This window comes from Scyliorhinus torazame, chromosome 5 (assembly GCF_047496885.1).
Source record: "Scyliorhinus torazame isolate Kashiwa2021f chromosome 5, sScyTor2.1, whole genome shotgun sequence".
NCBI lineage: Eukaryota > Metazoa > Chordata > Chondrichthyes > Carcharhiniformes > Scyliorhinidae > Scyliorhinus > Scyliorhinus torazame.
In genome coordinates, this window is record NC_092711.1 from 101126553 (window position 1) to 101154345 (window position 27793).

Here is a 27793-nt window from a genome sequence, read left to right on the forward strand (position 1 = left end):
TCACAACCACCCATTCACATCTGTTTCTGTTCTCTACCCAACTTGACTACATTTTTTTGGTAAACATCTGGTTTGAAGTCTAGCTGGGCTCATTAACACATCAAACTCACAGTTTAAATTCACACAGCTACTCTTTCTCCCACTGTAAGGACCACTCTCACACTTCACCAGTTACAAAAAATGATAATATTACAATAGAAAATAGTTCAATTTCTTAGATTCTTCTGACAAATTTTATTGATAAAACATCAGTAGAAATCGACATTTATGAACAAGGTTCATTCCTGGATGTGATTAACATAGAATTTACAGTGCAGAAGGAGGCCATTCGGCCCATCGAGTCTGCACCAGCTCTTGGAAAGAGCACCTTACCCAAGGTCAACACCTCCACCCTATCCCCATAACCCAGTAACCCCACCCAACAGTAAGGGTAATTGTGGACACTAAGGGCAATTTATCATGGCCAATCCACCTAACCTGCACATCTTTGGACTGTGGGAGGGAACCGGAGCACCCGGAGGAAACCCATGCACACACGGGGAGGATGTGCAAACTCCGCACAGACTGAGACCCAAGCTGGAATCGAACCTGGGACCCTGGAGCTGTGAAGCAATTGTGCTATCCACAATGCTACCGTGCTGCAATCACTAATTATTTGCAAACACACTGGTGACTTGTGAGAATGGACAACCGAGTGAATCTCTTCCCACACACGAAGCAGGGGAACGGTCTCTCCCCAGTGTGAACTCGCTGGTGTCTTTGCAGAGTGGATGACTGAGTGAATCCTTTCCCACACTCGAAGCAGGTGAATGGCCTCTCCCTGGTGTGAATTCGCTGGTGTACAGCCAGTTGAGGTGATTGCCTGAACCCTGTCCCACAGTGAGAGCACCTGAATGGTGTCTCATCAGTGAGACCAAGCTGATGGTGCATCAGGTCAACAGGACTTTTATAGCACTTCCCACAGTCAGTGCATTGAAATGGTCTTGCTTCAGTGTGAACCTGCAGGTGTTTCAGCAGGGTGGATGAATCGCTGAATCCCTTTCCACACTTGGAGCAGGTGAATGGCCTCTCCCCAGTGTGAATCCGCTGGTGTACAATGAGTTCCGATGACTGCCTGAACCCAGTTCCATAGTCCGAGCACCTGAACGGTCTCTCATCAGTGTGAGCTCGCTCATGACGCATTAGGTTGAAGGAACTTTTATAGCACCTCTCACAGTCTACACATTTAAAAGGTCTCTCATCCGTGTGAACCTGCTGGTATTTCAACAGAGTGGAAGAATCAGTAAATCCCTTTCCACACTTGGAGCAGGTGAATGGCCTCTCCCTAGTGTGAACCCGCTGGTTTTGTTGCAGCCCTGATGATCGAGTGAATTCCTTCCCACACTCTGGGCAGGTGAATGGAGTCTCCCCACTATGAACTCGCTGGTGTCTCAGCAGATTGGATGACCAGGTGAATCCCTTCCCACACTCTGGGCAGGTGAACAGTCTCTCCCCAGTGTGACTGGGCTGATGGGTTTCCAGCTCCGACAGGGATCTGAATCCCTGCTCACAGTCCCCACATTTCTCCGCACTGCTAGCATTGCTATTTTCTTGCATGTGCAAAATCCGATGATATTCAGATCCTGATGTGATGTTTGTTTTCAGTTTCCCAACTGCAAATCCTCCCCTTCGAACACCCTGTGAAACTGATTTAAAACAGAAAATAGGGAGTGAGAGAGAACCCACAAAAACACAAAGGCAGCTTGTGAAATTGAGCTGAATTCATCTGGTCATTTGTGGGGCTGGCACTGGGAAAAAGTGACCATGAAAACTGCTGGGTTGTCACGAAAACCCAACTGTTTCAGTGATGGCCTCAGGGAAGGCAAACTACCACCCAGTCTGGGCTATACACAGGATATGAACATGTGAAATAGGAGCAGGAGTAAACCATAAGCCTCATTGAGCCGCTCCAACATTCACTATGATCGTGGCTGATCTTGGTTTAATCTCCAACTTCCTGCCCTCCTCCCCAAATCTTTTGATTCCCTGAAAATCTCTGGGCACAAAATTTCCATTTTAATCTTAATCGTGCTTCTTTAACTGAATTTGTTAAAGGCGCACTGGCAGCCCTGACCTCAATTAAAAAGCGATCACAAATGTGTTCCAAATGAATACCTGAGCCATGAGTAAATTAGCAAAGAGTGAATGAGATGTTCACTTTAAGTGATTGCCTGGATAAATGGGGTTTGATTCATAGGGTACTCATGGTAGCACAGTGGTTAGCACTGTAGCTTCACAGCGCCAGGATCACCGTCTGTGCAGAGTCTGCACGTTCTCCCTGTGTTTGTGTGGGTTTCCTCCAGGTGCTCCAGTTTCCTCCCAAGTCCCGAAAGACGTACTGTTAGGTAATTTGGACATTCTGAATTCTCCGTGTACCTGAACAGGCGCCGGAGTGTGGTGACTAGGGGATTTTCACAGTAACTTCATTGCAGTGTTAATGTAAGCCTACTTGTGACAATAAAGATTATTATTATACTGACACCAGTAGTGACAAAAGAGAGTGTTTATACCATTGGGGTGACCTTCACTTGAACCACGCTGGAACTAGTGCCCGGATGAATCACACAACCAGGGCTGCAGAGAGAGCTTTAAACCTATTCGTGGGTGAGGAGACAGGGTTGTGGTGAGGAGAAATTTGGAAAGTTGATGAGAAGGGACAAGGCAGTTGTGCAGGGTAGCAAGACAGACAATGATAACCAGAATGTGACAGGAAGGGACAGAATGTAGAAATAGAAGATTTTATAAAATTCATTTATGGCTATTTAGCGTTGCCAATCTACCTACTCTGCACACATTTGTATGTAGGGGTGAGACCCACGCTGACACGGGAAGAATGTGCAAACTCCACAGGCTGAGATCAAACCCGGGTCCTCGGCCCCACGAGGCAGCAGTGTCCTCCTGAGGTCAAATCTGACACCAAATTTGTGCAGAGAGCGTTTCAGCCTCAGACAGTTCCCAGGGAGAGGGATGGACTCGGGAGTTAGGGAATGGAATTTCTAATGGTGACTGAAGACAATGGCTTTGGTCTTCCCAATTTTTAATTGGAGGAAAACCTTTCATCCAGTATTGGATGTGGGATAAGCAGTTTGATAATTTACTAACAGTGGAGGAATGGAGAGGGATGGGGCTGAGGTAGAGCTGGGTGTTGGCAGTGTACATGTGAAAATGAACATGGTGTTTTTGGATGATGCCACCCAGTGGCAGTGTGTAGATGGGAAAATAGGAGGGACTGAGGGTAGATCCTTGGGGGAAACCGAGTACAAGGACTGTGGATAGGAAAGGGAGTTTGGAGATGGAGAAGTAGTTTGTAAAGATGGGAGGAACGTGTTTTTTTAGGATGGGTGTGACAGTGGATTCAATGCTGAGAGAGACAGTACCAGCAGAGAGAGAGAGCTGTTCACAATATCAGCTCACTTGGAGAAGTTGGGATGTCAGCCGTTTATGGGAATTATCAATCGAGGAGAACGGGGGTCTCATGGACAAGGTGAATTCTGACGGGAGAGAAAATGGAGAAAGATGCAAGTTCAGAACTTGGACAAAAATGGGCTTTAGAGATAGTTTCGTCCGGAAGGTTAGTGGAGGAAAGCAGCAGAGGCAGCTGATCGGATTGTCTTAACCTTAGTGACAAAGAAGCTGTGAGAGCCCCTCACACTTGTTATTGGAGGTGAGGATGGAGGAGATGGGGAGAAGGAGACCTTCAAAAGGAACTAACTTGTGTTAGCGATATTAAAAAGACACCACACGCTTTGTTTAACACAAACTGATTTGACTTGATTTTTATTCAGAATTTAATTCCTTGTGACTGGATTAGAGTTTATGAACATCAGCAGCAACTGACCCCAATGAACATGTTCCAGTCCAGGATGTGATTAACAGCGAGATCCAATCACTGAAGTTACTTCTGAACTTGCTCGTGCATCAGCAGGTTGGATAACTGAGTGAATCCCCTCCCACACTCAGAGCAGGTGAGCGGCTTCTCTCCAGTGTGAACTCGCTGGTGTACAGTGAGGTCAGATGATCGCCTGAATCCACTTCCAGAGTGAGAGCACCTGAACGGCCTCTCATCAGTGTGAACACGGTGATGAGATATCAGTTCCCCAGAACTTTTATAACACTTCTCACAGTCTGGACATTTAAATGGTCTCTCCCCAGTGTGAACTCGCTGATGTACAGAGAGGTCAGATGATCGGCTGAACCCAGTCCCACAGTGAAAGCACCTGAACGACCTCCTCGGTGTGAACACGTTGATGGGACATCAGTTCCCCAGGACTCTTATAACACTTCTCGCAGTCTGGACATTTAAATGGTCTCTCCCCAGTGTGAATTCGCTGGTGTCTCAGCAGATTGGAGGAATGAGCAAATCCTTTCCCACACTGCGAACAGGTGAATGGCCTCTCCCCAGCATGAATGTGTTGGTGTGTCTGCAAGTGGTATGAGTGTATGAATCCCTTCCCGCACTCAATGCAGGTGAACGGTCTCCCCAGTGTGAATGCGCTGATGGATTTTCAACTTGGATGGATAATCAAATCCGTTCCCACAATCCCCACATTCCCATGGTTTTTCCCCGGTGTGACTGCATTTATGTTTCGAAAGGCCAGATGATCGACTGAAGCCTTGTCCACACACAGAACACGAGTACGGTTTCTCCCCACTGTGAACGGTGCATCTTCCTTCCATCTTCAAACTCCCATGATATTTATGTTACAAATGTTTTGGTGAGTGTAGATCTTGATGTGATGTTTAGTTTGAATTTCCTGACTGAAGTTCCTTCACTTCTAATACTCTGCGAAATTGATTCAAAACAGAAAATAGGGAGTGAGAGAGAACCCACAAAAACACAAAAGACAGGTTGTGAAATTGAGCTGAATGAATCTGGACATTTGTGGGGCAGGCACTGGGAAAAGGTGACCACGAAAACTGCTGGGTTGTCATAAAAAACAACTGGTTCACCTCTTTGGGAGGAGAGAGGGAGAGTGTGTGAGAGAGAGGGTGTGTGTGTGAGAGAGGGGGAGTTGTGCGAGAAGGGGAGTATGTGAGGGTGTGAGTGAGAGAGAGCGCGAGTGAGAGAGAGGGTGCGAGTGAGAGAGAGGGTGCGGCGGAGAGAGAGGGTGCGGGAGAGAGTGAGAGATGGTGTGTGTGGGACAGAGAGTTTGGGAGAGAGAGAGACAGAGAGAGGGAGTGTATGTGAGAGTGTGTAAACACAGCGAATGGCAATGACCTGAAATGCAAACACTTGCGTTCAAAGGACGATAATGTTCACTTCCTGATGAATCGAGTGAAGCTGTCACATTGTGATGTAAGAGTTTGCTCAAGTTCCGGTCTGTAAATCCTCTTCTAATACCCTGAAAATGAAATTTACAAAAGGTACAATGTCAATTCAAAAATGGAATTCAGAAAATAAATTTGTGGTTTGGGTTTGTCGTGCATAAATTCTCCCTTTCTAACTTCCTGTAAAAGAAGTTTCCCAAATCCATTATTGTGTGGGGTGGCACAGCGATTAACACTGCTGCCTTACAGCACCAGGGACCTGGATTCAATTCTGGCCTTTTGGGTCACTGTCTGTGTGGGTCACTATCTGCCCGTGTTTGCGGAGATTTCTTCGGGCTGCTCCAATTTCCTCCCACAGTCCAACGGTTGATTGGCCGTGTTAAATTGCCCCTTATGTCCAAAGATATGTTTGCTAGGTGGGGTTACGAGAACAGGGCGGGGGCTTAGGTAGGGTGTTCTTTCAGAGAATCTGTGCAGACTTGATGGGCTGAATGCCCTCCTTATGCACTGACGGGATTCTATGATTGTCAGTCTAGGATAGAAAATTCACAACACTCCCTTCTCCTGCTCTCTCGTCCAGTTCATGCTCCCCGCTAAACTTTAAAAAAAATAAAAATTTAGAGTACCCAATTATTTATTTTGTATTAATTTATTTCCAATTAAGGGGCAATTACTGATACTGCGCAGCTTTAATCACAGCCCGGCCCCGCCCTTCATTCACTCCAATTGGTTGGAGGACCAGCTGCGCTTGGTCGGTCCTCCAGTCCAGCCACTCCTCTTCTTATTGGTCCGGAGCCGCTGTCAATCACCCGGGCATTGTGATAGTTCCAGGTGGTGAGAGCCGCCACAGGCTCAGGCTGATTGTCCAATAATTTTTTTAAACTAACGAGAGTACCCAATTCACTTTTTCCAATTAAGGGACAATTTAGCATGGTCAATCCACCAACCTTGCACATGAGAGTGAAACCCACGCAGACACAGGGATAATTTGCAAACTCCACACTGACAGTGACCCAGGGCCAAGATTCAAACCCGGGACCTCAGTGCCGTAGTCCCAGTGCTAACCACTGTACTGCCCTCTCCACGCTATAACTTTGCCCCTCGTTGTCATCAGCAGTCCCTCATTTGAGGATGATGTCTACTCAGAGTCTTGAGTTTTTGCCATGGGTGGACAGAACCACAGATGTTGAGACCATCAGGTATTGGGATCAGAAGAGGAGGATGTATTTCCCTTTCTTTCCATCAATCCACCGCCCCATCATTCAGACATTGGGACTGAAAGGGTGATAACAGTTTGATGGACAAGTTGGCTGCATTCTGAACAATGGGTAACAAGCTCCTCCCACTCATCGAAACGTTGCCCCCCGACAAAGATGGCGATCACGCATGCGCCATGGTGCACACTCATTCCAATAAAGATGATGCGGAGATGCCGGCGTTGGACTGGGGTGAGCACAGTACGAAGTCTTACAACATCAGGTTAAAGTCCAACAGGTTTGTTTCGATGTCACTAGCTTTCGGAGCGCTGCTCCTTCCTCAGGTGAATGAAGAGGTCTGTTCCAGAAACACATATATAGACAAATTCAAAGATGCCAAACAATGCTAGGAATGCAAGCATTAGCAGGTGATTAAATCTTTACAGATCCAGAGATGGGGTAACCCCAGGTTAAAGAGGTGTGAATTGTCTCAAGCCAGGACAGTTGGTAGGATTTCACAGGCCAGATGGTGGGGGATGAATGTAATGCAACATGAATCCCAGGTCCCGGTTGAGGCCGCACTCATGTGTGCGGAACTTGGCTATAAGTTTCTGCTCGGCGATTCTGCGTTGTCGCGGGTCCTGAAGGCCGCCTTGGAGAACGCTTACCCGGAAATCAGAGGCTGAATGCCCTTGACTGCTGAAGTGTTCCCGGGACTTTAACCTGGACTTTAATGGACTTTAACCTGGTGTTGTAAGACTTCGTACTGTCCAATAAAGATGGCGGCCGTTAATCCAGGCCGAAAATGAGGGGCTGCAGCCCCGTTTAGTACAATCTGGATCCGGTAAACTCTTTTCAGAGTTTAATGACTCACACAATGCGCTTGCGCAGCGTTTCCGACCTTCCCCGCGATCTCACGCACCCTACATATTGTTAACCGCCTCTTACAAATTATGGATGCAAAGAAGAAGCCGCTCTCCATCGCCATTACTGATACTGCGCATGCTTCAATATCAGCTGGTCCCGCCCCTCATTCACTCCGATTGGTTGGAGGACCAGCCCCTCTCGGTCGGGCCATCAGTCCTGCCCCTCTTCTTCCTATTGATCCGGAGCCGCTGTCAATCACCCGGGCATTGTGACAGTTCCAGATGGTGACAGCCGCCACAGGCTCAGGCTGACTCGCTGATTGTCCAATAATGTTTTTAAAAATAACTTTAGACTACGTGGCCAATCCCCCTACCCTGCACATCTTTGGGTTGTGGGGCAAAACCCACGCAAACACAGGGAGAATGTGCAAACTCCGCATGGACAGTGACCCAGAGCCAGGATGGGACCTGGGACCTCAGCACCGTGAGGCAGCAGTGCTAACCACTGTGCCACCGTGCTCCTTGATTCTCCAATAATAACAGTGAGAGTCTCAGTAACAATAATAATGGAGATGGGGCCCAGAGGAGAACAGCAAAGGATTCACTCACTTTGAGAGCAACAAACACTGTCTGTTCCCATAATAAGTCAGGCTGCAGTATGTGAGTGAAAACATCATTGGATCAAATGTAATGATGATACAGTAAGTATCAAGAGAACCAAAACTAAATTTGGTTTTCAAATAATAGTGAAGTAGTCATGGTTTGTTGACCACATAATATAATCCGCTTCTGGTGTGTGTTACTCTGCCCCATTAGACAATAACCTTTTTTTAAAAAAAATTTTAGTATACCCAATTCATTTTTTTCCAAGGGAAATTTAGTGTGGCCAATCCACCTACTCTGCACATCTTCTGGTTGTGGGGGTGAGACACACACAGACTCGGGGAGAATTTACAAACTCCACACGGACAGTGACCCAGGCCAGGATCGAACCCGGGACTTTGGCACTGTGAGGCAGCAGTGCCACCGTAGCACAGTGGTTAGCACAGTTGCTTCACAGCTCCAGGGTCCCAGGTTCGATTCCTGTGTTGGGTCAATGTCTGTGCGGAGTCTGCACGTTCTCCACGTGTCCACATGGGTTTCCTCCGACAGCTCCAGTTTCCTCCCACATTCCTAAGACGTGCCGGTTTGGTGGATTGGCCATGCAAAATTGCCCTTAGAGTCCAAAAAGTTTAGGTGGTGTTGCTGGGTAACTGGGATAGGGTGGAGGTGTGGGGTTAGATAACGTGATCTTTCCATGGGCCTGTGCAGACTCGATGGGCCGAATGGCCTCCTTCTGCACTGTACATTCTATGATTTATGATTGAGCCCTAAGCACTAGGCGGCCACCAGGCCGCACCCTTTATTAGACAATAACCTGCCTTTTATTCCAATTCTGGTGTATGTTACCACTGCAGGTCCTTGGCTGATTGGAGTCTGGTATAATAAACAGAGTCTGGTTCCAGTGCCTCTGAGGTCATTTGACCTGCATGTAAGCTGACATTAATGGAGACAAAAGGCCCAGTAAATATCCAATTGTAATAGGAGGACAAGGTGAAAAGAAACAATGATATTTTGAGGTTTCTGTGTTGTGGTGAGTGTCACTGGGAGGTGTGTGATAAAATAGGAATGGAAACATGACAGAGACACGTGTGACTGACTCCACCTGACTGAGAGCTGTTATACGCAAGGGGACAGCAATGAGGACATGGGGAACTCCAGAGATTTCTGATATTCGAGGTACATCTGTTAGAGGTACTGAAAATATTCAGTTCCTTCTTGTGGTTCTCAAGTTACACAGTCACACAGGAAACGTGTCCGACAGCTCATCAAAACCAAAGTTTTAATCTTCTCTTTGAGACACACTGTGATTGAAAAGGTCAAATGTTAAAACATCAGTTTGAGCAAAATTCAGAATGTCACAAAGATGAGTGAACTGTCCAATTAATCCCATTCACCATAACTCTGCCAATTTACCGTCCACAAGAATTTATCCAATTCCCTTTGAAATTTACTGTTAAATCTGCTTCCTGCAGCCTGTCAGTGTGAATTCCACATCACATAACATCACTGTGTAAAAACAATTCTCCTCAACACCTCCTTGGATTCTGTTGTAAAATATCTTAAATCTCTGTGTCCTCTGGTTACAAACCCTCCTGCTCTTGGGAAACAGTTTCTCCCCATCGACACTATCACAAATCCTTCCTCATTTTAAACACCTCTATTAAATCTCCCCTTCACTTTCCCTGATCTCAGAGGGACAATACCGGTTTCTCCTGCTCTGAGTCACAGGGACTCGAAACGTTAACTCTGTTTCTCTCAGTACCGATGCTGCCCGAACTGCTGAGTTTTCCAACATTTTCTGTTTTTCTCCCTCTTTTTCCTTCTTCAATCTATCACAAACACTTCATGATTTTGAACACCTCAATTAAATAGGAATAGGAGTGAAATATAGATGGAAGGAGAAAGAAAGACTGACAGAAGAACTGAGAGATTTAAAAAAACAGAAAGGCGAGGTGGCAAGAGATAAAAGCTGAGAAATAGAGGAAACAAGTAACACAGAAAGAATGATATAAAATATAAGGGAGCAGGTTATCAGTTCCCAGCTACAGAGAGCAGAGGGAACTCAGTGACTGATCCACAGACACAGCCGGTTCTGTCCGGGAATGGAGACTCTGAACAGAAATAACCGGCTCATTTGTAAATGTCACCGCAGTGTGATCTGTGTGACTCTGCCCTGACTCTGTGGACAGATATAGGCTGCACTGACAGATGTTCTCACCAGATTGTGGTCAATGGGTTTATTTTCTGCTCAGATGTCAGATGTGTGGTTTGGAACCGGCAGCAGAGAAACAGGAAGTTGTGTTACCTGAGAATGAAACAGCAAGCGTCAGTTTCATGTTATCACCATGAACAGACTTCCTGCCTGTGATAATCTGAGAGAAGAGAATGAGAGACAGGAGAGCAGGTTCACACACCCGAGGATCACTGAGAACGATCAGAATAAGGAGACCACCCAGAAAACGGCCAATCGGAATCTTCAGCTGAACACATCACTCATTCTTAAAGGGACAGTCGGGGCTCTGAGACACTGCTCAGCTCCCAGTTAAAGAGGCAGACACAGCTTCGCCCTTTTCTCTGTTATGTTTATGATTGTTAAAGGCTGGTAGGGGTGAGGTTTGTTTAAAAGGACGGAATGTGGGAAGCACAGATCAATAAAACTGGAAATTCTTGGACACAAGCTGCAGCTCCTTCTTTACCTGGGAATGAAACTATTGTCTAATTCTCCCTGCTGTTACCAGGTACCTGTGATGCCCTCCTGCTGCTATTTTAATGCAAACTTCCAGCAATCTATTTTAAGTAGGTTTCAATTCAATGAATTCATTGTGACTGTCACACAAACACATTAAAATGTTTTAGACGGATTCCGATGCATTTTCAGCCTGGAAACTGAAACCAGCTACTTTACATTCAATCAAGAACATCACAGTTTTACACCAATCGCTGATTTGACAGCACAGTGGGCTAAACAGCAGGCTTGTAATGCAGATCAAGGCTAGCAGCGCGGGTTTAATTCCCGTACGGGCCTCCCCGAATAGGTGCTGGAATGTGGCGACTAGGGGCTTTTCACAGGAACTTCATTGAAGCCTACATGTATAAGCAATTATTATTATTACATTTCCAGCGAAGAGTGATGAGAAAGACCAAAGTGTAATTTGTCTCTCTCAGTGTGACCCTGAAGGACTGTGTCCAGGCTGAAACTCTGTTCCTGCCGTATGATCCTTCCCCAGATTGTTATTTCTCAGCTCCAGACAGGCGATGTTCAACACTCAGGTGGGAAAGACAAAAATCTGCAACAACGTTTCAAACAAAGCTGAATTATTTCACATTTATTCAGAATAATAAACCTCATCAGTAGATTAAGGCAGTCAGAGTGAACATTATTTAGTCCTGGACATGATTAACAGCATCAATGAGGGTATAATCTAAACCTTGTAGTTGCTTGTGAACTCGCTGGTGTGTTAACAGGTGGGATCAGTGAGTAAACCCCTTTCCTCAGACATTACAGTTGAATGTCCGCTCCCAGTGTGAACTCGATGATGTTCCAGAAGATAAGATAAATGAGAAAGTTCCTTCCCACATATGGAGCAAGTGAACGGCCTCTCCCCACTGTGAACTCTCTGGTGTGTGAGCAGGTTGGATGACTGACTGAATCCCTTCCCACACACAGAGCAGGTGAATGGCCTTTCCCCAGTGCGAACTCGCTGGTGATTCAATAGGTTGGATGAACGAGTGAATCCCTTCCCACACACTGAGCAAGTGAGCAGCTTCTCCTCACTGTGAACCTGCTGATGTGTCAGAAGGTTGTATGAACGTGTGAATCCCTTCCCACATTCAGAGCAGGTGAACAGTCTATCCCCTGTATGAAGTTGCTGGTGTATCAGAATGTTGGATGAATTAATGAATCCTTTCCCACAGTCAGAGCAGGTGAATGGCCTCTCCCCAGTGTGAATTCTCTGGTGGTTCAGTAGGGCAGATGGACGGCTGAATCCTTTCCCACACACAGAGCAGGTGAATGGTCTCTCCCCAGTGTGAGCATATTGGTGTGTTAGTAAATCCTTTTTGTTTTAAAAGCTCTTCTCACAGTCAGGACAGTTTAAAAAATTGTGATCAGAGTGAACAAGTTGATGTGTCTGCAGATGGGATGACTGAATGAATCGTTTCCCGCACAGGGAGCAGGAGAACGGTCTCTCCCCAGTGTGAATACGTTGATGTGTCAGCAGATCCTTTTTACATTTAAAACTCTTCTCACAGTCAGGACATGTAAATGGTGAGGGGTCTTTATGTCTCTTCCGGTTGAAGCTTTGTCCACACTGGTTTAGCCTGGGGCTGGTTTAGCACACTGGGCTAAATCGCTGGCTTTTAAAGCAGACCAAGGCAGGTGAGCAGCACAGTTCAATTCCCGTACCAGGCTCCCCGAACAGGCGCCAGAATGTGGCGACTAGGGGCTTTTCACAGTAAAACTTCATTTGAAGCCTACTTGTGACAATAAGCGATTTTCACTTTCATTTCATTTTTTCACAAACAAGCATTTAATTTCTCCCTGCAGTGAATGATGTGATACATTTGTTTGAGGCTGTGTAACTGGTTAAAACTCTCTCCACAGTCAGTGGATTGGAAAACTCTCATTGGGGTGAGTCTCGGTGCTTTTGCAGTCACCTTGCTGAAACAGAACAAACACTTCTCCTTCCAAATTCAAAAGGAATGAAGATATTGAGCTCTTACTGAATTGAGTGACTGTCAAATTTCGATGTGATGTTTGGTTTGAGTTTTCTGTCATCCAATCCTCCACTTCCAATATCCTGTAAAAGGAGTTTACAAAAGTCATCACTGTCAATCCAGGGTAGAAATTCTGAACAGACAATTCTAGTTTCGCTGGAACATTTTTCCCTCTCTTGTTCCCCCAAAGCTGGAAATCCCCGTCCCACACACTCTCCTTCCTCCCTGGGCTGGAATCCGAACCCCACTCACCATCTGCATAATTTATTTCCTCCACTCCCAGTTTTCTCCCTCCCTCTCCTCTGCCTGGATTCAGTTCTCCAGCTCCTGTCTGCAGACTGACAATAAAACCAATGGGTCTTATTGGGGGGGGGGGGGGGGGGTTGGTAAGAAGTCTTACAACACCAGGAGAAAGTCCAACAGTTTTTTTCGATATCACCAGCTTTCGGAGCGCTGCTCCTTCCAAGGAGTGATATCGAAACAAACCTGTTGGACTTTAACCTGGTGTTGTAAGACTTCTGACTGTGCTCACCCCAGTCCAACGCCGGCATCTCCACATCATGGGGGGTTTGGGTTGTCACGATTGTCTGGGCTGGCGGCGGATCTCATTCAGCGTTTGGGAGCTGGACTCACTATCACTGCGGCTGCGCTCAGCCCGGAGCAGCACCGCGCATGCTCCGCACAGAGAGGCGACTTCCGGGGGCGGGACATTCTGATGCCGACTCGTTCTGGCTCCTGTGATGGAGGTAGGGCGTATTCATCCGCGCCCGGCATTCCGGGTGGACTAATCCGCCATTGTTCCGTTACGTTCCTTAGAGTGATGAATTGGTTCCGGCACTTTTGATACAGTTCGGTGTTTGTACCGAATGGGGCGGCCGCATAGGTGTTTTTCTGTCTGATCGGCCCCTGTAAACGGCTGTCATCAGTTTTGGTGTTGAGGGCGCCTGCGCGGCCGCCATCTTTCTCAGGTGCAGCAGGGCGCATGCGCGGCCGCCATCTTTATCAGGTGCAGCAGGGCGCATGCGCGATCGTTCTTGACCCGGAAGCCCGAAGAGAGACACTTTTGTGAATTTCCTCTCCTGGACTGAGAGTTAAATTCCTTTGGAAGCTCCTTTAGAAAGAGGAGGATTTACTAACGGGAATTTCAAACCAAACATAACATCATCATCTGACAGAGTTACTCCATTCACCAGGACCTGAATATCATTGGGAGGTAAAATGGTTTTTCTGTTCTGTCTGAGGACAAAGATTTCAGATATCAAGAATGACTGGGAAAATGTAAATGACCATTCCAGGTTAAATTTGAGACTAATTACACCGATCACATTGGAGAAGTTAAATAATTTGCTGTTGTACTCTTATGTATGCAGGTACATTTTAAAATTACCACATTAGCATACTTGGCAGCTAAACTGGGCAAACTGCTGACCTTGTTAGTAGTGAGAGTTACTATCCTGGATTTTATTCAAGTTTGTTGTTCCTGTTGCATTTCATTCAGCTCACCGTGGCTACAAAGTAGGTATTCGGTCTCATCCCAATTTCCAGATTATGGTCTGTAGCTTTTTAAGAGACATCTGAATTGATGTAAATCTAAATACTTTTTAAATGTTATGAGGGTTTCTGCCATCATTTCCGGCAGCATGTCACAGATCCTCACCATCCTCTAAACCTCCTAGTCCTTCCCTAAATCTCTGCCCCCTTTTATATGTATCCCTCAACCAAAGGGAATAGGACCTTCCGATCCAAGCTATATAGATCCCTCAGAAATTTAAAAAATGTAAATTTAGATATTTTTCCCAATCAAGGGGCAATTTAATTTGGCCAAGCCACCTACCCTGCACATATTTGGGTTGTGGGGTTGAAACCCACACAATGGGAGAATGTGCAAACTCCTTACAGACTGTGACCCGGGGCCAGGATCGAACCCGGGTCCCCAGCACGCAGGCACACAACCAGTGTGCCACCATGATCCCCCAGAATTTTATACATTGAGAATAATCTTTATTGTTGTCACAAGTAGGCTGACATTAACACTGCAATGAAGTTACTGTGAAAATCCCCCAGTAGTAACACTCTGGCACCTATTTGGGCACAGAGAGAGTATTAGAACAAAGAAATGTACAGCACAGGAACAGGCCCTTTGGCCCTCCAAGCCCGTGCCGACCATGCTGCCCGACTAAACTACAATCTTCTACACTACCTGGGTCTTTATCCCTCTATTCCCATCCTATTCATGTATTTGTCAAGATGACCCTTAAATGTCACTATCGTCCCTGCTTCCACCACCTCCTCCGGTAGCGAGTTCCAGGCACCCACTACCCTCTGCGTAAAAAACTTGCCTCGTGTATCTACTCTAAACCTTGCCCCTCTCACCTTAAACCTATGCCCCCTAGTAATTGACCCCTCTACCCCAGGGAAAAGCCTCTGACTATCCACTCTGTCTATGCCCCTCATAATTTTGTAGACCTCTATCAGTCGCCCCTCAACCTCTTTCGGTCCAGTGAGAACAAAGCAAGTTTATTCAACCGCTCCTCATAGCTAATGCCCTCCATACCAGGCAACATTCTGGTAAATCTCTTCTGCACCCTCTCTAAAGCCTCTACATCCTTCTGGTAGTGTAGGCGACCAGAATTGAACACTATACTCCAAGTGTGGCCTAACTAAGGTTCTATACAGCTGCAACATGACTTGCCAATTCTTATACTCAATGCCCCGGGCAATGAAGGCAAGCATGCCATATGCCTTCTTGACTACCTTCTCCACCTGTGTTGCCCCTTTCAGTGACCTGTGGACCTGTACTCCTAGATCTCTTTAACTTTCAATACTCTTGAGGGTTCTACCATTCACTGTATATTCCCTACCTGCATTCGACTTTCCAAAATGCATTACCTCACATTTTTCCGGATTAAACTCCATCTGCCATCTCTCCGCCCATGTCTCCAAACAATCTAAATCCTGCTGTATCCTCTGACAGTCCTCATCGCTATCCGCAATTCCACCAACCTTTGTGTCGTCTGCAAACTTACTAATCAGACCAGTTACATTTTCCTCCAAATCATTTATATATACTTATATATATATATATATATATTCAGAATGTCCAATTCACCTAACAAGCACGTCTTTCGGGACTTGTGGGAGGAAACCCATACAGACACTGGAGAACGTGCACGCTCCGCACAGACAGTGTCCCAAGTGGGAATTAATCCCGGTACCTTGGCGCTGTGAAGCAACAGTGCTAACCACTGTGCTACCGTGCCGCCCATAAAACAGTTCAGCTCAATGTTCTCAGATTAAAGAAGCTGAAGCGCCCAACGTGGGTCTTGAACCCACGGCCCTGGGATTAAGACTCCCATGCTCTACCGACCAGGCTGCTTTTGAAAATTTCATTTTGGTTTCCCTTCAGACATTTCAGTTCCAAAGAAAACAGGCCCAGTTTGTCCAAACTTTCCTCTGCGCAAGCATTGTTAATTTCTGGCTGATGTTCTTAAATCCCCTCTGTGTTCTCTCTGGTGCAATCTTCCTCTACACAGAAATCTCTCTCTGGCCTAACTAGTCCTGTCCTGTCATTTATCATGAAATCCTTTGCCTTGTTTTGCCTCCAGCTTTCTTCCTCACTATCAAGTGTTTAATCATTTTTGTGTCACAGGTAAACTTCTTATTCATGTTCCCACATTTACTTTCAAATCAATGATGTCACCAGGAGTGAAGGGCCCAGTACTGATTCCTTTGAAACCGGCGCTGGAAACAGCCCTTTGATTTTCTCTATTCTTTATGGGATGTGAGTGTCACGGGCAAACCAGCTGGGTTGCCCATTCCTAATTGCCCTTAAACTGAGTGGCTTGCTGGGCAATTCAGAATTAACCACATTTCAGTGAGTTGGCCAGATCAGGTAATGCAGGAGCAGACTCGATGGGCCGAATGGTTTCCTTCTGCACTGTAGATTCTATGATTCATTGGACATCCTGTCCCATGTGTCCAAAGCTCTGCGGCTCCGTTCAGTCACATGATGACCCAGGGCAGAAACTCCCAACCCTGAGTAGACAACACCCTCAAATCGAGGGACTGCTGATGACAAGAGGGTCAGTGTGCAGCGGGGGGCATGAGTGGTCATCCTGGATCAGGGAGCAGGAGGGGAGAATGTTGTGAATTTCTATCCTGGACTGATGGTGATTAATTTTGGAAACTCCTTTTACAGGGGATTAGTAGGGGAGGATTTACAAACAGCAAATTCAAACCAGGAGAAATGTTTATCTTTCCTGAATTTCATTTCTGGACTGACAGTAATGCCTTTGTAAACTTCTTTCACAGGGGCTTAGAAAGGGATACGCAGGCAGGAAACTCACAACTAACCCTCACATCAAATTCTAACACCACTGCTCGAGTTGCCAGGACCTGGAGATTATCGACCTTTGTGTGTAAGCATTGAGTTCAGGTCATTACCACTCACTGTGTAAAATCTTCCCTTTAGATCTTGCTCACAATCATAAATCTGTGTCCCATAATCCTTTTACAATCTGCTAATGAACAGCTTTTCTTTATCTTTTGCTGGGTTTGCTGTTGTCGTTTCCGGTGCCTGGGTCGCTGCCGGGTGGTCCGTCCGGTTTCATTCCCTTTTCCTGTTTTTGTAGCAGTTGAATGGGCTTGGACCAGTCCATTTTAGGATCCAGTACGCAATTGAGATTTGCTCCAAGAATCAATTGATGTGTATCCAGGTCTGGGATGGGTCCCAACAATTATTTTGCAAATGACACATTGTCCCAGTTAGGGGCAACGACCCACTGACCACCATGTATCTCCCATTACTGTCCGCAATGATCTTAGTGACCGAAAGAGGACCTGTTTATCGAATAGAATTGCAGCACCTCACGGGCAGCATGGTGGTGCAGCGGTTAGCACTGCTGCATCACGGAGCCGAGGTCCCAGGTTCGATCCTAGCTCTGGGTCACTGCCTGTGGAGTTTGCACATTCTCCCCGTGTTTGTGTGGATTTCACCCCCACAACCCAAAGATGTGCAGGGTAGGTGAATTGGCCACGCTAAATTGCCCCTTAATTTGAAAAAATGAATTGGGTACTCTAAATTTATGAAACAAAATAATTGCAGCACCTTGAGCCTTTTGTCAAAGCCCGAGTGAAACACTTGGCTCACCCCTCCACAGTCTGGTCTGATCTCCAACCCGCAAGTGAGTCTCCTGAAAGAACACAGCAGCATTTAGATTCTTTCGGTGAGTGAACACCCTCCACCTCTTCACAGGTCCACCCAATCCCCTTACGTTCCAGGTGACCAGCTGAATCAGGGTTCTCCCCATCCCCCCATCACGGAATCCGCCATGAGGGACTATCCAGTGAATCTTCAAAATGTACAGGCCAAGAGTCCACCCAAGATGGCTGCCACAGACGTATCCATACACTCAGAGTAAAACAAAAACAGTTCTTTAGTCATCTGTCAGCTCACCCGTCTCCCTCCTCACCCCCTATATATCTACATTGTGCTTCATAAAGAAAATCTCACTTCATCCTTAAACAGATTTTATCAGAAAATACCAAAAACTATATAGAGGATATCACAACACCCATCCCACCCCACAGGAAAGGTAGATCTTGTCCAATACAGATAACTGGACCCCAGTCCATGCTTTACAATGAAGGCATTCACCTCCTCCAGTGTCTCAAAATGGAAGTCTTTAGACTCCTATGTAGCCGCAGCTATGCCGGGTATACCCCCCGAATCAAACTCCTTTCTCACATAGAGCAGTCTGAACCTTATTAAAAGCCACTCGCTTCCTCACCAGCTCGGCTCCTACATCCTGTTAAATCCTCACTTAGGGACTCCCTTCCCACACTCAGAACAGGTGAGTGCTCTGTCGCCGGTGTGACTACGGTGATGAATCTCCAGCTCACATGGGGATCTGAATCCCTTCCCACAGTCCCCACATTTCCATGGTTTCAGCAAGCTGCTGGTGTCCTTGTCCCTTTCCACGTTTGACGATCAGTTTATGTCTTGTCCCCACAGAGAACATGTGTACGGTCTCTCCCAGCTGTGAATGGTGTGATATTTTTTCAGACTGAGTAACTGGTTAAAGCTCTTTCCACAGTCAGTTCACTGGATCACTCTCATGCGAGTCGTGTGTGTTTCGGGGTTTTTTCAGTCACACTGTTCTTGATACCTTTTCCGACAGACAGAACAGACAAACATTTCTTCTTCCACATTCACGGGCCAATGATATTCAGGTCCTGATGAATGGAGTGACTCTGTTAAATCTTGATTATCATAGATTATCATAGAATTTACAGTGCAGAAGGAGGCCATTCGGCCCGTCGAGTCTGCACCGGCTGTTGGAAAGAGCACCCTACCCAAGGTCAACACCTCCACCCTATCCTCATAACCCAGTAACCCCACCCAACACTAAGGGCAATTTAGCATGGCCAATCCACCTAACCTGCACATCTTTGGACTGTGGGAGGAAACCGGAGCACCCGGAGGAAACCCACGCACACACGGGGAGGATGTGCAGACTCCGCACAGACAGTGACCCAAGCCGGAATCGAACCTGGGACCCTGGAGCTGTGAAGCAATTGTGCTATCCACAATGCTACCGTGCTGCCCTTTGTGAAGTTTGATTTGAGTTTCCATCTGTAACTTCTCCCTTTGTAATATCCTGTAAAAGGAGTTTACAAAAGCTTTCATTAGGGGCAGGCACGGTGGCTCAGTGGTTAACCGAGAACCCGGGTTTGATCCCGGTTCTGGGTCACTGTCCGTATGGAGTTTGCACATTCTCCCCATGTCTGCGTGGGTCTGTCCCCCACAATCCAAAAATATCTGCCAGGTAGGTGAATTGGCCACGCTAAAGTTACTCTTTAATTGGGGAAAAAAATAATTGGGTCCTCTAAATGTAATTTTTTTCAAATCTTAAAAAAAAATGAAGTCATCACTGTCAGTCCAGGATAGAAATTCTGAACAGACAATTCTAGTTCCTCTGGAACATTTTTTCCTCTCTTGTTCCCCCAAAGCTGGAAATCCCAGTCCCACACACTCTCCCTCCTCCCTGGACTGAAATCCAAACCCATCTCACCTTCTGCACCATTTCTTTCCTCCACTCCCAGTTTTCTCCCTCCCTCTCCTCTGCCTGGGTTCAGTTCTCCAGCTCCTGTCTGCAGACTGACAATAAAATCAATGGGTCTTATTGGGGGTTTGGGGCCTCCAGCGGGTGTTTGTGAATCCTCCCTGCCCACCTGCCAGGGTTTCCTTCCTTCCCAGAGATCAGAGTCCTCATTGATGATTTGAGCCCAAACAGGAGCCACACTAAATCGCCCCTTAATTGGGAGAAAAAATATTTACGTGAAGGTTCACGGCTCCACAAAGTGTTTCCAACTCCTCCCACCCATCTCCTTAACACAGGCATTGTCAAAGTCGGGGGCGCGACCCGCGGGTGGGTTGTGGGCAGGTATCGGGAGGGTCGCGGAGCCGTCCATCGCGGCGCTCCCGAACGCGCAAATCCATGCGCAACAGCCGCAGCAGCTGACTTTTAATAATGTCGGCTGCAAGCGGCCTTCAAAATGGCCACAAACATATAAAAACCATGTGGCCGCACTGCGCATGCGTGCTCGCTCACCGGTGCGCATGCTCAGCGTCTTGCACGTGAGTTTTGCGCATGCGCACCGATGAGCGGGGCACGCAGGCGCAGTGCGGCCGCATTTTTAAAAGTCTAGTCGCAGCCTTTTTGAAGGCCGTTCGCAGCCGGCATTGTTAAAAGCCGGCTGCAAAAAGTTTGGGGAGAATGATGTGATTGGTTGCTTTCTGAACTTTGATGCTGATGAAGTGGAAGTCTCTTACTCAAGAATGGTGAGTGATCCAACGATGGTTTCACCGCAGCTGTAACTTCAACAAAGAATGTCAGCGTTTTTAATCTTGATTTTTAAACATTCCAAAACAAAGTGCCTGCAGGTGGTATTTGGAAGTTTTATCAATTAATTGATTGATTTTTAAGTATCTTTTATTTTTTAACTTTTTTAATTGTAATGTTTAAGTGAAATAAGAACATAAGAATTAGAAGCAGGAGTAGGCCATCTGGCCCCTCGAGCCTGCTCCACCATTCAATGAGATCATGGCTGATCTTTTGTGGACTCGGCTCCACTTTCCGGCCCGAACACCATAACCCTTAATCCCTTTAGTCTTCAAAAAACAATGTGGTGAAACTCCAATTTCTAGAGGATGAAAACATTTTCAGTTTCTGCATTTTTCTCCTGTTAAACTTTATCAAATAAACCCCTCCCCCCCAAAAACAAAACAAAGAGCCAGCTGTTGCCAGCGAATTTGCACAATCAGAGACGCAGAAGATTGAAAACAAAATTTGATGTATTCTAGAACGGAGGCAGAGAGCAGGTCATGCCCCCTGAACATTGACATCACGGGCTTTGGACACGATTGCGAATCCTTCATTTTGTCAGCAGCAAACAAGGTAAGAGAAAATGGTGGGTCGCGAAGGTCGGCCGGCGAAGATTGGCCGGTTGACAAAAATGGGTCCCCGGAAAAAAAGTTTGAAAAACATTGCCTTAACCGGTTGACGCATTTATTTGACTGACTAAAAGCATAGCACTGCTGCCTCACAGGGCCTTACCGGCTTCGATCCCGGCCCTGGGTCACTGTCCGTGTGGAGTTTGCATATTCTCCCTGTGTCTGCATGGGTCTCAGCTCCACAACCCAAAGATGTGCAGAGTAGGTGGATTGGCCACGCTAAATTGCACCTTAATTGCAAAAAAAATAAATAATTGGTTACTCTAAATCTATTTCAAAAAAGATTGTCTCTTTCCTAATGTTCACAATTAAAGGGGTGGGTTCCCCAGGAGATGGCTGACTTTTCAGGGCAATTAAATTAATAATGGACAGAGATATCGCGAGTGTTGTTGCATGGTCCAGATTAGATATATTATTTAGTTTGTAATAAAGTAAATGTATTATTATTTCTTGTCTTATAATGTAAGACTGTAGCTACGTTATAGATTTCCAGTCATCTCTTCCCTCAGAGGGTTGTTAGTCTTTGGATTTCTCTTCCACAGGGACCAGTTGTATCTGGGAGTCATTGAAGCACAAGTTTGACAGATATTTTATTGACAATGGAGTTAAGGGTTATGGGGAACAGGCGAAAATAGAGAGAAAGCTGAGATGAGGAGGGATTTCTTCACTCGTGGATGTGGTGAAGCTTTGGAATTCTCTACCCCAGAGGAATGTGGAGCCTCAGTCATCAGGTATGTTCAAGACAAATATTAACAGGTTTCTAGATATTGAAGGTATCGAGGGATATGGGGACCGTGTGGGGAAAATGGTGCTGAGGTAGATCGGCCAAGGATCTCATTGAATGGTTGAGCAGACTCAGTGGGCCGAATGGTCTACTCTTGCTCCTGTTATAATCTCTGTGTCTTGGACAGGAAGCAGTGAGCTGATCTATCAATCAACATGAATCAGCACCTTCAGGAGAATTGGGAGGCTGAATATTAGACACAGCAGAGTGAGAATGGAGGGAGATTGTGTGGGATGGAGATTCATAGCTTTTTGAGAACAATAGAGTAAATAATGTCCATTGAAATAGAATTGTCCGATCTGAATTTCTATCCTGTACTAACAATGATGACTTTTGTAAATTGTTTTTGAAGGATATTGGAAGAGGAAGAATTATAGACAGAAATCTCAAACATCACGTCTCGATGTGACAAACTCACTCGATTCCTTCTGATTTGAATATCATCGGGCTCTGGATATCATCGGCAAGAAGGAGAAATGTTTGTCCGATCTGTCGGCTTCAAAAGATTTTAAACGTGCATGTGATTGGAAAAGCACCGAGACCCAAACAACACACACCCGAGTGAGAGTGTTCCAGTGAACTAACTGAGGAAACATTAGTGTGACTGGAAAAGCACCGAGACCCACACAAAACACACCCGAGTGAGAGATTTCCAGTGAAATTACTGAAAAGAGCATCAACTATTACACAGCCTGAAAAAACATCACACCATTCAGTGAGGAGAGACTGCACGTGTTCTGTGTATAGACAAGGCTTCCAGTGACTGTCCAATCTGGATAGACACGAGGAGACCCAAAACATGGAGAAACCGTGGAAATGTGGGGACTGTGGGAAGGGATACAGATCCCCATATGAGCTGAAGATTCATCAACGCAGTCACACTGGGGAGAGGCCATTCACCTGCCCTCAGTGTGGGAAAGGATTCATTGATTCATCTGCCCTGCAGAAACATCAGCGAATTCACACTGGGGAGAGGCCATTCCTCTGCTCTCAGTGTGGGAAGGGATTCCTTTCTTCATCCGCCCTGCGGAAACACCAGCGAATTCACACTGGGGAGAAGCCATTCACCTGCTCTCCGTGTGGGAAGGGATTCCATGATTTATCCAACCTGCGGAAGCATCAGCGAGTTCACACTGGTGAGCGTCCTTTCACCTGCTCTCACTGTGGGCAGGGATTCACTCAGTCATCCAGTCTGCAGACACACCAGCGAGTTCACACAGGGGAGAAGCCATTCACCTGCTCTCAGTGTGGGCACAGATTCAGAGCTTCATCCGCTCTGCTGAAACATCAGCGAATTCACACTGGGGAGAGGCCATTCATCTGCTCTCAGTGCGGAAAGGGATTCATTGATTCACCCGCCTTGCAGAAACATCAGCGAATTCACACTGGGGAAAGGCCATTCACCTGCTCTCAGTGTGGGAAGGGATTCATTGATTCATCCGTCCTGCGGAAACATCAGCGAGTTCACACTGGGGAGAGGCCGTTCACCTGCTCTCAGTGTGGGAAGGGATTCAGTGATTCATCCGTCCTGCGGAAACATCAGCGAATTCACACTAGGGAGAAGCCATTCACCTCCTCTTAGTGTGGGAAGGGATTACAAAGAAACATAGAAAATAGGAGCTGGAAGAGGCCATTTGCCCCTTCCCGCCTACTCTGCCATTCATTATGATCATGGCTTATCATTCAACTCAATAGCTTAATCCCGCTTTCCCCTCCATATCCTTTGATTCCCTTCGCCCTCAGTGCCATATCTAACTGCTTCTTGAAAACATGCAATGTATTGGCCTCAACTATTTCCTGTGGTAACAAATTCCACTGACTCACCACTCTCTGGTTGAAGAAATCTCTGTCCTAAATGGTCTAGCCCGTATCCTCAGACTGCGACCTCTGGTTCTGTACACTCCCACCATTGGGAAAATCTTTCCTGCATCTACCCTGTCAAGTCCTGTTAGAATATTATAGGTTTCTCTGAGATCCCCCATTCTTCTGAACTCCAGCGAATACAATCCTAACTGATTCAATTTCTCATACGTCAGTCCCACCATCCCAGGAATCAGTCTGGTAAACCTGCTCTGCACTCCCTCTAGAGCAAGAACATCCTTCCTTAGATAATGAGACCAAAACTGCACACAATATTCCTGGTTCGGCCTTGCCAAGGCCCTGTATAGAACAAATAACAATACAGCACAGGAACAGGTCCATCGGCCCTCCAAGCCCGTACCAGTCACGTGTCCTATCTAGACCAACCACCTGTATCCTTCTATACCCTGTCTGTCTATGTGCCTATCCAGATAAGTCTTAAAGGTCGCTAACATATCTGCCTCAACCACCTCACTTGGCAGAGCATTCCACTCCACCAGCACCCACTGTGTAAAAAAAATTCCCCCGCACATCTCCACTGAACCTTTCCACCCTCACCTTGAACTTGTGCCCCCTTGTAATTGTCATTTCCGCCCTGGGAAAAAGCCTCCAACTGTTCACCCTATCTGTAACCCTTAATAATTTTATAAACTTCTATCAGGTCGTCCCTCAGCGTCCGTCTCTCTCGGGAGAACAATCCCGTTTATTCAATCTCTCCTCATAGCTAATACCCTCCATACCAGGCAACATCCTGGTAAACCTTTTCTGTACTCTCTCTCCAAAGCCGCCACGTCCTTCTGGTAGCGCAGTGACCAGAATTGGGACACAGTATTCCAAATGTGGCCTAACCAACATTCTATGTAATTGTTACATAATGTTTGAGCTTTTTACCCCGTCCTATGAAGGCAAGCATGCCATATGCTTCACCACCATTTCCACCTGTGCTGCCACTTTTAAGTACCTGTGGACCTGCACGCCCAGATCTCTCTGTGTCTCTCTGCTCCTGATGGTCGGCATCTCCACATCATGAGTATTAAATGCTCTCAGTTCTGTCTATTATGAATCTTTGTTGCACCTTATCCAGTGCCTCTATTTCCTTTTTCTAAATGGAGATCACCAATGTTGTCAGTGCTCCCAGTGTAGTCTAACCCTGGTTCTAAACAAGTTGAACATTTCCTCCGTGCTTTTCAATTCTATCCCTCTGGAATGGAACCCTAGATAGGGCCCCACACTTTAACATGTGAAGTTCTTAGAGAGGGTGCAGAGGACATTTACAATAATAATCTTTATTATTGTCACAAGTGGGCTTACATTAACACTGCAATGAAGTTACTGTGAAAATCCCCTAGTCGCCTCACTCCGGCGCCTGTTCGGTTACACCGAGGGAGAATTCAGAATCTCCAATTCACCTAACAAGCACATCTTAGGGACTTGTAGTAGGAAACTGGAGCACCCGGAGGAAACCCATGCAGACACAGGGAAAACGTGCAGTCTCCGCACAGACAGTGACCCAAACCAGGAATCGAATCTGCGGATCTGTGCTGTGAAGCAACAGTGCTAACCATTGTGCTAGAATGGCACCAGGGAGAAGGGACTCCAGTTAGTTGGAGTGACTGGAGCAGCTGAATTTCTCTCCTGAGATCACAGCATCTGGAGCGTGGAGAATAGGGCCATTCAGCCCTCTGAGACTGTGTCGGCTCCCTGTGGAGGAAGCCAGGCTGTCCATTGCCCTGTTCTATCCCCGAATCCCTGTAGGTTTATTTCTCTCAGTACCTGTCCAATTTCCGATTGAAATTCTTCCGTCGTCTCTGCATCTCCTACACTCATAGGCAGTAGGTTTGAGGTTGTTACCGCTCATTTTACATGGGACATAAGGCTCTGAGAGCACAGAGGAGTCTATGTGGCCCATTTTCCCATCCCAGCTCTCTGTACAGCGACCCATTTAATCCCAGAGTTCAACTATTTTGTTTTCTTTTTTGGAATATATCAAATGACAGTCTAAAGAGGCTCGACCACCATTTACAAACTGTATTCCAAATCACAACAACTAGCTGTGTTTTACAACAAATAATTGTGCTTATGGTGTGTCTAGAGGTTCACAGAGTATTCAAAGTATTCAAACTGTGTCAACGCCATGGTTATTACACAAAATTAAGACTCAGTCTTCATCAATGATTCTGGTGAGGACATCGAGTGTAAAAAATCTTAGTTTGCAGACAATTAGAATAAATGAACATTTCTATAAAACCTCTCACTACCACTGGACCTCCTAAAGTGTTTTAAAGCCAATGGAGTACTTTTGAAACATATTCACTGTTGTAATGTAGGAAGCTGTAAGTACCATGTGTAATCACATTTAGTTATAAAATTGTCATTTTCACAGTGTATTCACAAGGTCAAGGAAGCCCTTTCATACCTCTAGCATGTGGCTTCCTGCAGCCATTTCACCTTCTGTACCTTTTCTATATTAACTATGTATTGATTTCATAGCAAAAGAACACAATTCTATTCATGATTATTCAGTAGTGAACATTGATCATCATTAGTGAATTGGTGTATTGGGTAATTATATTGCAAAGACTAGATCTTTATTTTAAAAAATAAACAATCAACCAAAATGTTTCCAGAAACTGCAGAGCTATCAGAATTTGTTTGAAAAAATAAATTGCTCAATAATTTTGAGAAGTTACAAGATGATGTGAGAAGCGTGTATATAATATTACATGTACTCAGCAGTGTGACCTCCCACCAGTAGATGGCGTCAGGCATCAGTCGGGTGACATCCAGCTACCAGCAGAAGGTTGTAAAGCGTGCACGAGGCCAGTTGCACATAAGGGTAGTTCCAAGAGTGTTGAATCTAACTCTGTGATAACTTGGTCTGTATAGCATTCTGATCATTACCGTACCACGTGTACATTAATAAATCATCGTTCTGGCTAAGTCACCAGCAATTCTGTAGTGTCATTGAAAGAATAGATCAAAGAACACAACACTAAACATCATATTCTGCCAAGACTATGTGGGCTAGGCATTGGAGGAATGGTATTGTTACTGGGCGAGTAATCCAGAGACCCAGGTTAATGCTCTGGGGATCTGGGATCGAATCTGCCTGTGACAGATGGTGAAATTGAATAACAGTATCGAATTAAAAGTCTGATGATAACATTCTTGATTGTTGTAAAAACTCATCTGGTTCACTAATGTCCTTCAGGAAATCTGCTCTCCTTATGTGGCCTGGCCTACACGTGACCCCAGATCCACAGCAATGTTGTGGTTGATTTGTAAGTGCCCCCTGAAATAGCCTCACAAGACACGCAGTTCAAGGGCAATTGGAATGAGCAGTAAATGCTGGCCCAGCCAGTGACGCCCACCTCCCATGAATGAATAATTTTAAGGCGGCTCATTGTTCAATCTGAAGACGAGTAAGAAACTGTCTCTTTGATTGGATTTGATTCATTGTCACGTGTACCGAGGTAAAGTGAAAAGTATTGTTCTGCGTACAGTCCAGACAGATCGTTCCAGACATGAAAAAACAAAGTGCGGATCTTGGCAGTTTGCTTAGTTCACAAAAGAATTTAATGGCTTTGTAGACGCAGATTAATATTTTAATCACCATCCAAAACATACCGAATGGTAATGTATGCTCATATAGACAAACACAAACGATACTATAACTGAATTCAAGGAAATAGCAGAGATTTAACTGAACCATCTTTTTGAAAGATTCGGCCTGAATGATAGAGAAACAGGAAAAGCCACTCAGGGAGATGAGGAAATCCAGGCTCAGTGCGGATTTGCTGTCACCCCTCCTTTCTTATACATGAACTGTATTTAGGCTGCAGAATGTTTCACACCAAAACACAGAGGGGTCAAATATAAGCAACACATAATTCTCAATTCACTTCCATTTAACTATATTTGACTTTGTTCAAAGGCTGAGTGTGGT

General features: G+C 45.9%; 2 protein-coding genes across 13 annotated transcripts; one reads left to right on the top strand and one right to left on the bottom strand.

Annotated features, from left to right (window-relative positions):
• Window positions 1–210: 210 nt before the first annotated feature.
• LOC140419228 (uncharacterized) lies at window positions 211–13556 on the bottom strand. Of its 6 annotated transcripts, XR_011945630.1 has the most exons (4): window positions 13221–13353; window positions 12695–12771; window positions 5258–5381; window positions 3785–4822 (listed from the first exon to the last, which is right to left on the bottom strand). XR_011945630.1 is itself a non-coding variant. In XM_072503019.1 (3 exons), exons 1-3 carry the CDS (start codon window positions 7489–7491, stop codon window positions 652–654), a joined length of 1272 nt encoding a protein of 423 aa, XP_072359120.1. In that variant the 5' UTR covers window positions 7492–7494; the 3' UTR covers window positions 211–651. The 6 variants fall into 6 exon arrangements, 2 of the variants coding, with proteins under 2 accessions (XP_072359120.1, XP_072359121.1); XM_072503019.1 differs by lacking the exons at window positions 3785–4822; window positions 12695–12771; window positions 13221–13353 and adding exons at window positions 211–1685; window positions 7378–7494; XM_072503020.1 differs by lacking the exons at window positions 3785–4822; window positions 12695–12771; window positions 13221–13353 and adding exons at window positions 211–1685; window positions 6255–7494.
• LOC140419241 (uncharacterized) lies at window positions 13426–26791 on the top strand. 7 transcript variants are annotated; one of them, XM_072503057.1, is made up of 5 exons: window positions 13426–13901; window positions 17000–17106; window positions 21054–21147; window positions 21746–21934; window positions 22340–26791. In XM_072503057.1, the coding sequence occupies exon 5, from the start codon at window positions 22787–22789 to the stop codon at window positions 23567–23569; it is 783 nt and encodes a 260-aa protein (XP_072359158.1). In that variant the 5' UTR covers window positions 13426–13901; window positions 17000–17106; window positions 21054–21147; window positions 21746–21934; window positions 22340–22786; the 3' UTR covers window positions 23570–26791. The 7 variants fall into 7 exon arrangements, with proteins under 7 accessions (XP_072359158.1, XP_072359157.1, XP_072359162.1 ...); XM_072503056.1 differs by lacking the exon at window positions 21746–21934; XM_072503061.1 differs by lacking the exons at window positions 21054–21147; window positions 21746–21934.
• The last annotated feature ends 1002 nt before the right edge of the window (window positions 26792–27793 follow it).

What these genes read in the sequence shown, in the direction of transcription:
- LOC140419241 (XM_072503057.1), top strand. Translation starts at nt 22,787, where the DNA reads ATGGAGAAACCGTGGAAATGTGGGGACTGTGGGAAGGGATACAGATCC.
- LOC140419228 (XM_072503019.1), bottom strand. Translation starts at nt 7,491, where the DNA reads ATGGCGATGGAGAGCGGCTTCTTCTTTGCATCCATAATTTGTAAGAGG. An exon ending in ACGCTGCGCAAGCGCATTGT is followed by an intron (nt 5,382 to 7,377) that starts GTGAGTCATTAA and finishes TTTCATTTTCAG; the next exon opens with GGTATTAGAAGAGGATTTAC. An exon ending in CGCAAGTGTTTGCATTTCAG is followed by an intron (nt 1,686 to 5,257) that starts GTCATTGCCATT and finishes GTTTTAAATCAG; the next exon opens with TTTCACAGGGTGTTCGAAGG.